This window comes from Martes martes (assembly GCF_963455335.1).
Source record: "Martes martes genome assembly, chromosome: 15".
Lineage (NCBI taxonomy): Eukaryota > Metazoa > Chordata > Mammalia > Carnivora > Mustelidae > Martes > Martes martes.
The window spans coordinates 45992145-46004523 of NC_137903.1; the positions used below are offsets into that span (position 1 = coordinate 45992145).

At 56.8% G+C, this 12379-nt stretch overlaps 1 protein-coding gene across 1 annotated transcript; it reads left to right on the forward strand.

The window, feature by feature from the left end:
• Positions 1–6300: 6300 nt before the first annotated feature.
• On the forward strand, positions 6301–7346 carry FAM163A (family with sequence similarity 163 member A; the record flags this gene model as incomplete). Its single annotated transcript, XM_080824466.1, has 2 exons — positions 6301–6393; positions 6939–7346. 2 exons carry the CDS (start codon positions 6301–6303, stop codon positions 7344–7346), a joined length of 501 nt encoding a protein of 166 aa, XP_080680592.1.
• Positions 7347–12379: the final 5033 nt, after the last annotated feature.

Genomic DNA, 12379 nt, shown 5'->3' on the forward strand with positions numbered 1-12379 from the left:
CAACGTAGAAGTTGGAATCGTTGATCACTGACAGTGTTATTCTCCTTTGGGCCAGTTTGGATCTGCTTCAGGTCGGAAGCCGCTGGGGCGGTGGGCCGTGTCCCTCTGCTGTCTGTACTTCCCCAACTCTTCCCTTCCTCCCACCACCCCCAAGAGGGGCTATTTCATGAGGTGCCAGATTGAAATGGGGAATTCTTTCCGGTTAGAGAGCAGGGGAGGCTTCAAAGGGGCTCTTGCTTTTGTAGATTTTTTTTTTTTTTTTTTTTTTTTGGTGGGCTCTTTGGACGTTGCCTGCTGGGCCCCTCTCTCCTGCAACTCCCTTACCCCAGGCAGACACATCAGCCCTGTCCCAGGCAGCCCTTGCAACCTCTTGCTCAGCCCCTGGGCGCCTGGATGTCCAGCTGCAGTTCTTCTCACGCCTCCGGGGGGCGCTCCTGGACAGGACTCAGGAGAGCCAGCCCCCGCCAGCCCCCACCAGCCCCGGGCCTGCCGCCCTTGGGGGCTCGGTGAGGGATTCATGGTTCAGTAGCAACTTGTCAAGGAAACCTTCCACACCATATCTTCACAAATTTGTGACCCATCTGTATTTTTCAAAGTGGGAGAAAGGCTCCTGGATCCTGAAATAGACTATTGACATTCCCAAGTGTGTTCCCCTGCACGGGGCTGGGGAAGAGGGACCTGTCCCAAACTCACGGGCATCCTCTTGTTTCTATCATTTGACATCTCAGTCAAAACTGAGATAGGAGGGGTGCCTGGGTGGCTCAGTAGGTTAAGCCTCTGCCTTCAGCTCGGGTCATGATCTCAGGGTCCTGGGATCGAGCCCCGCGTCGGGCTCGCTGCTCAGTGGAGAGCCTGCTTCCCCGAGACCACTCCCTCCCACCACCTGACTCTCTGCCTACTTGTGATCTCTGTCTGTCAAATAAATAAATAAAATCTTTAAAAAAAAAAACAACTTAGGAAACATCTCCTTGGATATCCAGCTACCCATGACTGCCATTTTAACGGGAATAAGAACATCTTGGAGAAAAGAAAGCCTGAGTGCCCACAACATCCCGGGCCGATCATAGGCAGGAAGGCGTAGATCTAGAGGGGGCATGAAGGTGGGCCTGGGCCAACTCTGTGGGTGAACGTGGGCCTTCTCAACTTCTCCCAGAGTTCTGCTCCTGAGTCCTGCTGAACTCAGATGAGCTCCAGGCCTTGAGACATTAGCGTGCCCTTGACCTCCAGCTTGCGGCTGCCGCGGAGAGCCCTGAGCTGGTCAGCCCATCCCTGTGGAAGGTGGCTCTGGGGATCCAGTTTTCAGTTGGGTTCCCTTCCCAGTACAAGACCCCCAGCCTTACCCTCTCAGGACAATGAGCCGAGGGCAGCCTCACTGGAGAGTATCCTCCTTCCCACTCTCCTGTTCCCAGTATAAGGTCCAGACTCTCCTGGAAATCATGTCGAGTGGATATTTAAAGAATTTTCGTTTTAAGGGACCCCAGGAGTTAGCCTACACTGGATGCCTAAATGTCCTGGTAGGACCCCGCCACCCCCTCCTCCATCAGCATGCCAGCACGAGCGTGTGACCCAACTGTCCTGTTGGCATGTTGTCCTGAGGCAGGTTGGGATTTTGGAGTGAGGGACAGGAGTGTGCGGCTGTGGGCACTGGGAGTATACACAGGCCCAGGGAAGATGGGGAGGGAATGGGAAGGAGGTTCGTGCGGCCATAGAGAAAAGGATCAGCCACGTAGGCAACAAGGACACATTCGCCAGGGGACAGGCCAGAATTCTCCAGGAGAGTGTGATAGAAGTAGCTAGACCCCCTCCCCCGCTTAAGCCTCACTTCCCAGAATAGGCAGAGGCTCGTGCCCAGCGTCCTGCTACTGCGTTGGGCCGTGGGTTCCACACAATGGCCCTGAGGGAAGGAATCAAGGACAGGACGGGATGTGACCTTACAAGCCTGTCCTTAGGTTCCTCGGCTGGGGGGTCTCAGAGACTGAGGCAGCCACGGAAGCCAACAGACAAGTCCCTTTGGGGGACATCCACTCAGTCTGGGGGTCTGTCTGTACTCTCGCCCTCCCTCTCCAGGTCTCACAGATCTTCCTCTCTTCTCTGGCAGGAACTGATGCCCTTGGCCATGACGCACCCCCAACCTCTGTCTGCTCGGGCGCAGCCTGCATGACAGAGCCATCGCTGTCCCAGCTGTTTTGCGTAAGTGTGAGCAGTAGGCTGAGCCTCACCCCCAGGAGAAGGTGACTGGGCCCTGGGTGGGGAGGGGTGTTGGTGGGGAGTGAGGTCCGGAAAGCCCTGGTCACAGAGGGCAGGCCCCGGGAATCTTCCGTTGGCAATGGGTTTGTCCTCTTTGGCTGCCCTTGCTCCCTGACTTGGCTACCACAGAACCCATCTGCCAGGCCCTTGGAGGGAATCTCTTGCTCCTGGCCTTAGGAAGCTCAGCAGAAGGCAGCTGGGTAGGATGGAAACTCCACAACACTGGCCCTTGGGTCCTGACTTGCTATTGTATGACTTGAGGGAAATCACTTAAAGGTCCGACTTTCTCTCCTGTGGGGGTTGTGTGGGGTTCCAAGGTACATCTGTTATCTTTTGCAGCATGACAAACTCCCACAAACCTAGCAGCTTGACACAACACACACTGACCAGCTCACAGCGTCTGTGGGTCAGGGCTCCAGGCATGGCCAGCTGGGTCATGGTCTCAGGGCTTGTCATCAGGTTGCCTTCAAGGTGTCTTGGGGCTTCAGTTTCATCTTGAAGCTCGACTGGGGAAGGACCCACTTCTGCCCTCACCTGTGATTGTTCAGCTCGGTTTAGGTCACTGGGTGGAGGACCAGAGGCCACCCCCTGTCCCTGGCCACATGGGCCTCCCAACCTGGCAATTTGCTGCGTCCCAACCAGCAAAGGAAGGAGTTGGCAGCAAGAAGGTGGCCGAAATGGCATATAGTCTATTCACAGAGCTGACATCCCATCGTCTTTGCTGTGTTCTGTTGGTTAGAAGCAAGTCACAGATGGCACCCCCCTCGAGGGCAGGGGAGCACACGAGGCATGACTACAAGAGGCAGCGCTCATTTGGGGCCGTCTCAGAGCCTGCCCGTCCCAGGAGGGGATGGAAATGAAAGCAGCGTGTAGACTGGGGAGTGCCGTTTAGATTCATTTGCATTAGTTGCAAAGAGAAAATGAACCCACCTGCAAAGACAGGAGCCCTTGGAGATGGGGATTTAAATGCTAGATTGTACCATGACCGTGGGGTCCGCAGGGCAAGAGGCTGGGTCCTGGCCTGTTCCCTGCGTGCCCTTCACAAGTGCCTTCTGGGTTCCTGACTGTAAGGCCACATTGAAGCCGACATCTAAAATGTCTGGGCGGTCCTTTTCCCCCGCAAATGACAGTGTTTGAAGGATTCTCTTAGAGTCCCCAAGGGGCTCTTGCATACGTGACTCCTGCTTTTCCCTCACAAGCACACTGGTAAGCTGAGTTTTTTGTTAAGCTTTCTTTCGCAAGTGAGAAAGGAGGTCAGTTTCCAAGATGGGGTAGCAGCGAAATGGCACAGCTGGGCCTCAGCTGGGCCTTCGGATGTGTGCCTCTGCCATGCCCCCCCATTTTCCAGCCACTTCTGTGGAACTGCTGTATGGTCCCCAAAGAGGGGAGGCCAGGCTTGGAGGTCAGAAGGAGGGAGGGCTGTGTTCTTATATAGCCTAAAACAGGCTAACATCTCAGGGGGTGAGGCCAAGACTTGCAGGTAGAGTGAGTCACAGCTGCCTTCAGCTTCAGGTCACTCCACAGGCCTCTCTTGGCTCAAACGGCCCTCTGTGGTGAGCGTCTGGGCAAGCAGGGTCAAGTGCAGGCATGTTGTCCTGAGGGCACATACATTCTCCCAAGGCTGAGGTTCATCTCCCGCCCCCTATCATGCCCCCCACAAATGCCCAGCAAATCCCGGAAGCATGGCCCACCATGCATCTGGGCAAAGTCAGTCAAATTGGACTTGAACTGAGGACGCTCTGGTCTGCTAGATCAGATGGGAGCTGAGCGATGCAACTTGCTGCCCCCTGGTGGTCGGTCAAGGTCATCACTGTCAGGCCGGCAAAGGAAGTCCTATACCTGGCCCAGGATTAGCAAGCACGCGTTCAGCAAGCCCGCGCCATATAGAACACTGCAGGGGTAGGAGCCCGATCGGACACAGCTCCTGATCCCACAGGACTTCTCATGTACCCGAGGAGTCAAGATGTTCCCATGTGAAAGCAAACAAGCATCCTACCAAGAGAGGGTTTGGAAAGTGGTCCATGGAAAGGCTTTGAAGTGGGAATCGAGAGAGAGAGAGAGAGAGAGAGAGAGAGAGCACCACGATGGGGGATCCAGGGGGTCTCTCAGAGCACTGGAGGGTGGGCAGGATCTAAACAGGTGGAGAAAGCAGGCTCATGCACTCTGCTACCAGCAGCCCCTCAGGAACGCCTGTGGCCTCTGGGAGAGTGGGATGCCAATCCTTGCCGCTCCCAGCCTCTCCCACTTGGTGCCTACCCTACCCAGCCTTTCCAGAGTCCTTACAGCTCCCGGAGGCCCTCGTGGTCTCTCACGCACCTGGGCTGTTGAGCCTGCCCTCTCCCCTTGTCTACCGGTCAAGTTCCCACTCAGCTTCTAGCACGCAGCTCGAGCGAAACCTCTTCCAGGAACCTTTCCCAAGTACTTAGTCGCTCCCTGCTCGGTGCCCCCACAGCCCCTGCTCTGTGTGTCTTAGGCCGTACCACAAGGTACGTTAAAGTGCCTTCCCTAGGCCCTGAGCTTCCTAAGAACTGGGCCTGCCTGGTGGAGAGAGGATTCATGTAGGGGGACTGCGGGTGGTGAGCATGCCGGCACGCGGGGCAGGCAAATCTTGGCGGGGTGCATGAGGATGGCAAGCGGCAGATGGTATCTGAGTGAAGAACAAGGTGCTCCCTCCTCCAGGTGAACACAGCAGGGCCTACGGCTTCCAGAGTGGACGGCCGCTCGCCTTCCAGCCCCGCTTGGCCTTCGAGTAACGAACGGCCTACTCTGGCAGAAGCACTAACGGGGGGCGGGGGTGCCCACTTGGAAAGAGGGTGATGACTTAGGCTGCCACATCAGGTACCAGAGTTGGACATCCCGGCGGGACACCTGAGTGAAACGTCCTTTGGGCCGCAGCGGGAGGCACAGTGGGAGGCTGACTTGGGAGCTGTGGGCTTGTCGGTGAGGCTCCCAGTGAGGAGGGCAGAGTGCGGGCGGTAGGGAGGGGGGCTTGCGGACTAATCTAACCCTTGGGGCCTTTTCCAGGGGCAACCGTCTTCTTCCAATAGCTCTGTTCCTGTTAATGTCTTGCAGGCCTCTGTTCCCGTCACTGAACGTAAGTGCTCACGGTCATTCTCCCTTCCTCAAGATGCCAAGGCTCCTCCCACCCTCCCGCTCCAGGGCCACCACCAGCCTTGTCCCCATGTGCCCAGGGGGCGGAGCGTCACCCCCATTAGCAGGACCATTCTCTAGCCTCGCCGCCACGGTCCGGCGGCCAGAATGCTGCCTGTCGTCCACTCCCTCTGGGTTCACCTGGCCCTTGTCTTCCACGGGAGTTGGAAAGAGGACAGAGATGCCCCCCAAAGGAGTGTGGGTTTGAGTCAGGGCAGAACCAGGTGGAACTTGGGAGATTCGGCTCCTGTCCCCTCCACCTGAGTCCGGGGCTCGGGGGCCACTGCTCTTTGTGCGATTGAGAGCATGGCCTCGGGGTGAGCCAGGCCGGGCAGAACCTCAGCCAAACCAGTCGAAGCCGCAGTTCGTCGTGTGTGACACAGGGATAGTTACGAACTGTCCCGAAAGGTATTTTGAGGGTTACCTGAGAGGAGCGGGGAGAGCTTAGGGCAGTGCCACGGGCTAAGCCCCCAGGAAAGAAAGCTGTCGTCTTTGTGTCTTGGATGGAGCCACGAGGTGAGGCCAGGCAGAACAGGGTGCGAGAAGGAGAATTAGAGAGAGGCACGGCAAGAAGCTTTGAAACTGAGCAGAGGCCACGAGCGGAATTATGCTCTCCGCTAGTGCTCTGCTTCCGCTCTTCCCTTCCTCAGCTGTGACCCCCCCCAACCCCCACCCCCAGGGTCAGCCTGGCCCAGGCTGCAGCCTCTCTCTGCCTTCAGGAAGCCCCCGGTGTCTCAGTGCCCGTGGCCCTTCTTGTCCAGCTGCCCTCAGGTCCTCCCTGCCTCCACCTATTGGGGAAGTCCCAGGAGGCCTCCCCGCCCTCCCCCTCCCCTGCGCAGTGTGGCGGCTCCTCACCTCCCCCCCCACACACGTCTTTGCAGAGTTTGATGGGGCGTCGGGCGGATGACAGCGGGAACAGTTGTGATCACTGGCGGAATCCTAGCGACAGTCATCCTCCTCTGCATCATCGCCGTCTTGTGCTACTGTAGGCTCCAGGTCAGTCCCCGGAGGCCGCCGGCAAACCACGTCCCCATTCTAGGGGCAGAAACTGGACCCGCTTCCAGGGTGACAAAGCTCAAAGCCCGGAAGCGTGGGGGGCTGGGAATCGAGGGTAGCCAGACGGGAGCCATGTGTCTCTCACACTCTGTCCACTTTGGGGGTTCCCCAAAGAGGCTATGCTGGGAAGATAGCTGGTCACTGTGTCGTGTCTCTGGCACAGCTGAGATCTCGGGAGTGGTGGGAAGGGCGCCCCTTTGGGGGAACTGTGGCCCCACCCCTGTCTTCAGGAGACACGGAGGTCCCACCTCTCTCAACCTCAGCCTGCAGGGAACTCTGTGAAGTAGGGGGAAGGGAAAGGGAAGGTATTGGTTTGGCAAGGCTGGGAGTATGTGCTGGTGGGACGTGGGTGTCTGGTGCTGGGTTTTAGTCCCAGCATCAAAAAGCGCTCTGTACAGTGTCCTCGGTGGACAGGGGCATGGGCGCCTTTGTGCCCCGCAAGGGGAGCCTCGGCCCTCAAGCGTCCCTCCCCGCTGTCCCCTCAGTACTACTGCTGCAAGAAGAGCAGAGCCGGAGATGCAGACGAGGAGGAGGAGGAGCGCGACCTGCCCCCACACCCCAGAGGCCCCAGCTGTAACGCCTGCAGCTCCCAAGCCCCCGATGGCCGAGGCGGCCTGGCGCCTCTCACCAGCGAGCCCTGCGGCCAGCCCTGCAGGGGGGTGGCCGGCCACTGCACTGCCTGCTCCCCGTACAGCTCCCCCTTTTACATACGGACGGCTGACATGGTGCCCAATGGGGGTGGAGGGGAGAGGCTCTCCTTCGCTCCTACGTACTACAAGGAAGGGGGACCCCTGCCCCTCAAGTTGGCAGTGCCCCATAGTTACCCGGTGACGTGGCCAGGCTCTGGGCGTGAGGCTTTCACCAATCCAAGGGCTATTAGTACAGACGTGTAACCCCCTTCACCCCTGACCCCTCCACATACCTATGCTACTGTCCCGGCAGGAACACCGGGGAGCAGTGGGGGACCCCTCCAGCAGCCCACAAGGACATCTCAGTGTTATATGTTTGTTTGTTTTGGCTTTTCTTGCCCCACAGTGGAATTAGAGCTGCCCAGAGAGAACCTGAGAACCAGGGCAGGGCCTGGCCCCGTGGCCCGCAGGTGGGGGCTGGCAGGACGAGTGGGCAGCCGGGCCTCTTTCTGTGCCTGAACCTTCCTCCACCAGCTCCAGCCCCACTGCAGCCCCTCTGGCTTCCCTTGCTGCCCCCCCCCACCCCCAGCTTTGGACTGTGAGAGGAGGAGCATCAGGGAAGGCTAAGTGAAGGCTGCCCCCCCCAAGACTCCTTGAGGGATGGAAGAAGAAAGGGGACCTCGGGTGAGGAGAGATGTGAGAAGTAGGGCACGGCAGCATCTGAGAAGGGGGTGGAAGGTGTTCAGGGGACCTCTTCGGGACCTGCTTGCTAAAACGACACTGAGACCCAGGCCCCAAGCTAGTTTTGTCTTTGGTGATCATGGGGACTGTGGTCTCTGCTGCTGTTCCGATGTGGACATTGATTCTGGAAACTGCTATGTTCCCCTTCCTCGTGGGACACCCTGAGTGGACTCGGAAGGCCGTGGAGTGATGTTCTTTGTGGGGAATGCACCAAAAAAGAGAAGCCTAACCTTGTCTCCCCGCTCCCCCCTCCCCAAATCCTCCTTTTCTGCCTCCGGAACCAGCTGTCCCTGCTGGAGAACCTCGTTGAAGTTTTGTTACTGAGTTTGAACAGCTCGGCGAGTGAGACCTTCTTGCTGAATGTCTCTGGGGCCCCGGTCGGCCACCCTGAGCAGTGGGGAAACAGTGATGCGAGGGTGTGTTCTCAGGTGGGCGCACACCTGTCACCACCCGCACACATCACGGGGCGGGGGCTGTGCCACCTCTGGGAGCCGAGGAGTGGAAGGGCCTCTGATGCATGAACTAGAAAGGGAAATCTGACCTCAGACAGCGTGAGGGAAAGGTGATTGACATGGCTAGTCCCCTAGCAAGCAGCTGGCAGGTATGGGGAGGGCCTGCGGTCTCCCAGGGACACTGCTGCAGCCGTGAAGCCCCCCACCCCCTTCAGAGGCCCAGCGCTCTACTCGGGCACCCAGCCACATTGTCATAGGGCTGGACGACTTCATTGCCCTGGGGACAGCACCCCCCTCCCCCCAGATCCTCCACTGCACTCCCCCAGCCCCCCAGGCTCCAGTGAGGGCCTGTTAATTGCCCGAGCCTGGCCCTCAGTTCCCACTTAGACCTCCTCTGTGGCCTGAGGGAACACACCTGATGAGTTTTCCAGTTGCCTCTAAACTTAGGGGTCCTGCTCCCCCTTCTCAGGGCACACCTAACCCCTGGTGCTTCTGAATCAGGCCTGCTGCAGAGGGTGGGGCAGGGAAGGAGCTGTTGAGAAAAGCCGGCGCAGCTGGGAGAGGGAGAGGAGGGGGAGCATCCGCCGCACCTCTTGTTTCCTCTGTCTGGAACCTGTCACCTTGCATCTCAGCTGTCATTAGGGCCCTCTGGGTGAGGATCAGCGGACCTGGGGTCTGGTCGCACTGAAGTCACCCATTGGCTCTAGGAACAGTCATTTATCTTCTCTGAGAGCCCACGTTCTTAGGAAAAGGAGACCTGCCCAGATGGACCCTAAGAAACAGCCAGGACTTCCTGAAGAGTTCTGCCACCACGCGGCTCCTCCTTGCCTGAGTCCGGGAAGGAGCCGGATGCACCTGCCAACGGCCTGATCCAGTGCGCAGGGATGTGGACTGAGGACTAAGCCAGCACCTTGAAATGCAGGGTCAGCAGGCAAAACGATTTTAATTGTTCAGTGAAAAGCAAACACGTTTGTCTGATTCTCCCCCTGGATGATCTCAGATGGTTACACGTCCTTATACCAGGAGACAGTTCTAGGCAGGAGGTCATGAGGTCTGTCTCCCAGTCCAGACGGACCAGTGTAGGACAGCAACTTTAACACATGCCGTCTCATCACCAGTCCTTATTGGGCCAAGCCCACTCCCCACTTGACATGAGTTGCTGGGTCTGACAGACATTGTGGCCTCCTGATGACCAGCCCTTGTGCCTTGCTGCCCGGGAATTCCACAGCCAGTCAACCACAGCAAGGGCCGTTGCTCCTCACCAAACCATAGTATCGTTGTTCCTCCTCCCTTTGGAGAAATCAAGACCGTCCAGTCAGCTCTCACCTGCTTCTGGTTCTGATCTATGGGGTCCCTGAGGGAAAAGCATCTTATAGAGTCCCCTCTCCTCCCGTAGCTTTCCCAGCCAAGATCTTGTCACCCTACATGTGAAATCTGGGTTTGGGGCACTGGAGAGATGATGGGCCACAGCTCTCCCCTACACACCCCCACAGCACATGGGGCACGAGCTCCAGATTGCCTGTCTGCCCCCCTGTCGTGGGGAGGGCCTTACCCATGGAAGAGGAAGCTCACCCATTCAACTGCGCTGTACACTCTTGCTGTGGTGTCTGTGCTATGGGACACTATCTGGACACTTTTCAGATCGCACCCTAACAGGAAGAGAAGGAGAGGCTAGGAAGACCCTGTCCTCTCCGCCATCTTGTCTCTGCCTCCACATCACTGCTCCCGCTACAGATTTCCCATCCTGCATCTTTGATAACTTGGAGTCACAACCAAGTGAATGTCCAAATAAATGAGGAATTTGAAATAGAAATCCCACAGAATCCTCTGTTATTCACCCAAGGAGGGGGCAGCTGGGCATGGATTTAAGAATGAATGCTCCTTTTTATTTCTCCAAATGTCCATTTTCAACACCAAAATCTACCAGCCTCTTCTCCCCTCCTACTTCTGCACTAACAGGGTGTCCGCCATGTTGCCTCCGTCAGAGCTCACGCCCAGGGAAAGGGCTGTGAAGTGTAGTTGCCGTTGCCCCCGAGGGGAAGTGGCCCAGGGAGCCTCACTGGGGAGCAACCCAAGCTTCAGCCCTGCTCCTTGCCCCCGGGGGACTTCCCCCCGCCCCCTGACAGGCAAAGGGCCTTCTCCACTACAAGTGTGGAGCAATTTTCTATCCATCAGGTCAATGGTTGGAAGATCAGAGGGAAAACAACATTAACCAGCCACGGTTCATATCGTATATATATATATACTTTTTGCAATTATTTTTTGGTAAAATATATACATAACATTTACAATTTTCACCATTTTGAGGTGCACGACTCAGTGGCACTAATTACATTAATTATCACCACTGTGTCCAAAGCTTTTTACCCCAAATAGAACCTCTGTGACCACTCATGTTTGAATTATTTTTAACAGCTGTGTTTTACCGTGGAACGAAAACGAGGCTTTGGAGGGGGCCCCCCCTGCCTGTCCTGCCGGAAGCTGGGTCTTAGCAAACCAGTAGGAAGGCGGGGTGTTGAGGGATCGTCCCTTCCCCTTCTCCCACGATGGACTCTCCTAAGCGAAACCTAACTTCAAGGGAACTCCACAGATGAGTGTGTTGGAATGTAATTTTGCGGGAAAGGTGGGGGGAGGCCTGGGCAGGCAGCATATTTTAAGAAGAAAAGGAAGAGGATTTGCGCAGTGGAGAGAATGAACCAGCCGGGAGGGGCAAGCCTAGGTGAGTGGAGCCCGGCAGCGGCAGTGGGAGCTTGGAGGCCTGGCCTCCTTCCTCCCCGGCCGCCTGCATGCTCAGGCCCTGAGCTCAGGTGCACTGGGTGGACGGCAGAGGCCTCGGGGAGACCACTCTCAGGTCCCCAGACGGAAACCGGGCACGAGGGCCATCCCGGCAGCCTTCTCGGCAGCAGACCTCGCGGCACGGGGCCTGCTCCACTGAGCAACCACCTGTCCCCGTCGTGGTTCTCACACTACCACGGCAGGTGGACCACTGGCCACTGAGAGGGGAGGGAACGGGGGCGGGAAAGGAGAGCAAACCAGGTGCCCACTGGTGTCGCCAGACTCCCCACAGGGACTCAACCAAACAGAATGGTTTGAGTGCACGTGGGGTTTCTGAACCTCCTGGGAGTCAAGGGAAATGTGTGTGCATCAGGTATCGGAAAAGCATTCCGCAGGGGCGCCGGGTGGCTCAGTCGGTTAAGCGTGGAACTCTCGGTTTTGGCTGAGGTCCTGATGTCAGGATTGTGAGATCGAGCCCCTCAGCAGGCCCAGGCTCAGCAGGACGTCAGCTTGGGATTCCCATTCTCTTTTCTCCGTCTCCCTCTGCCGGCACACCACCCTTGCATGAGTGCTCTCTGTCTCTCCACAAATAAAGGAAGATCTCTGCCTCCCCCACCAAAAGAAAGAAAAAGAAAAAGTAAAACAAAAACACCAGGAATTTCATTCAACCTGGAATGACTTTTCACTTACAACCCGTACCCCACGCACCCATCTCCACCTGTGCATATCTCTCCTGTCCTTTAAGCCTTTTCCACGATTCAACATTTTACTCCTCTGCCCACACTTGCAGTAATCTCTCCCTTTTTCTGGATAACCCAAACAGCCTATCTCTACCTCCCTGTGGCATTCTAAGTTGGAGGGCTGATCCTTGGTGTGCCTTTATCTCCTCCATAGACAGAATGTTCGCAGAGGGCAGAATTCACCACGAGCTCAGCGGTATGCTCCGCATGTGGTCTGTGGTCGCCCAAAGTCTGCTAAAGGAAGCAGGATGCACTTCTCCCTATCAAGAGACTACTCTTAATATTTAAAAAAAACAAAAACAAAAACAAGCGTATTCAGAAGGGGGAGAAAGAAATAGAACCATACCATAAATATAAGTGTACTAGAAAAATTTGAGTGTAGGGAGAACCCCTTTGTTCCCTTTGTATATGTCTTTGAAGTGGGCTTAGGTGACAATATTGGAGAAGAGGGAACAGCAGGTTTTATTTACACCGAAGCCCATGACTATGGCAGACATGTAATGAGGTTGTCGTCTGAGCCCCTGGAGGAAAGGATTCCGTGGCCAGTTTGCAACGGAGCGGGTAACAGGCCTGCGAGCCGGGTCCTGGG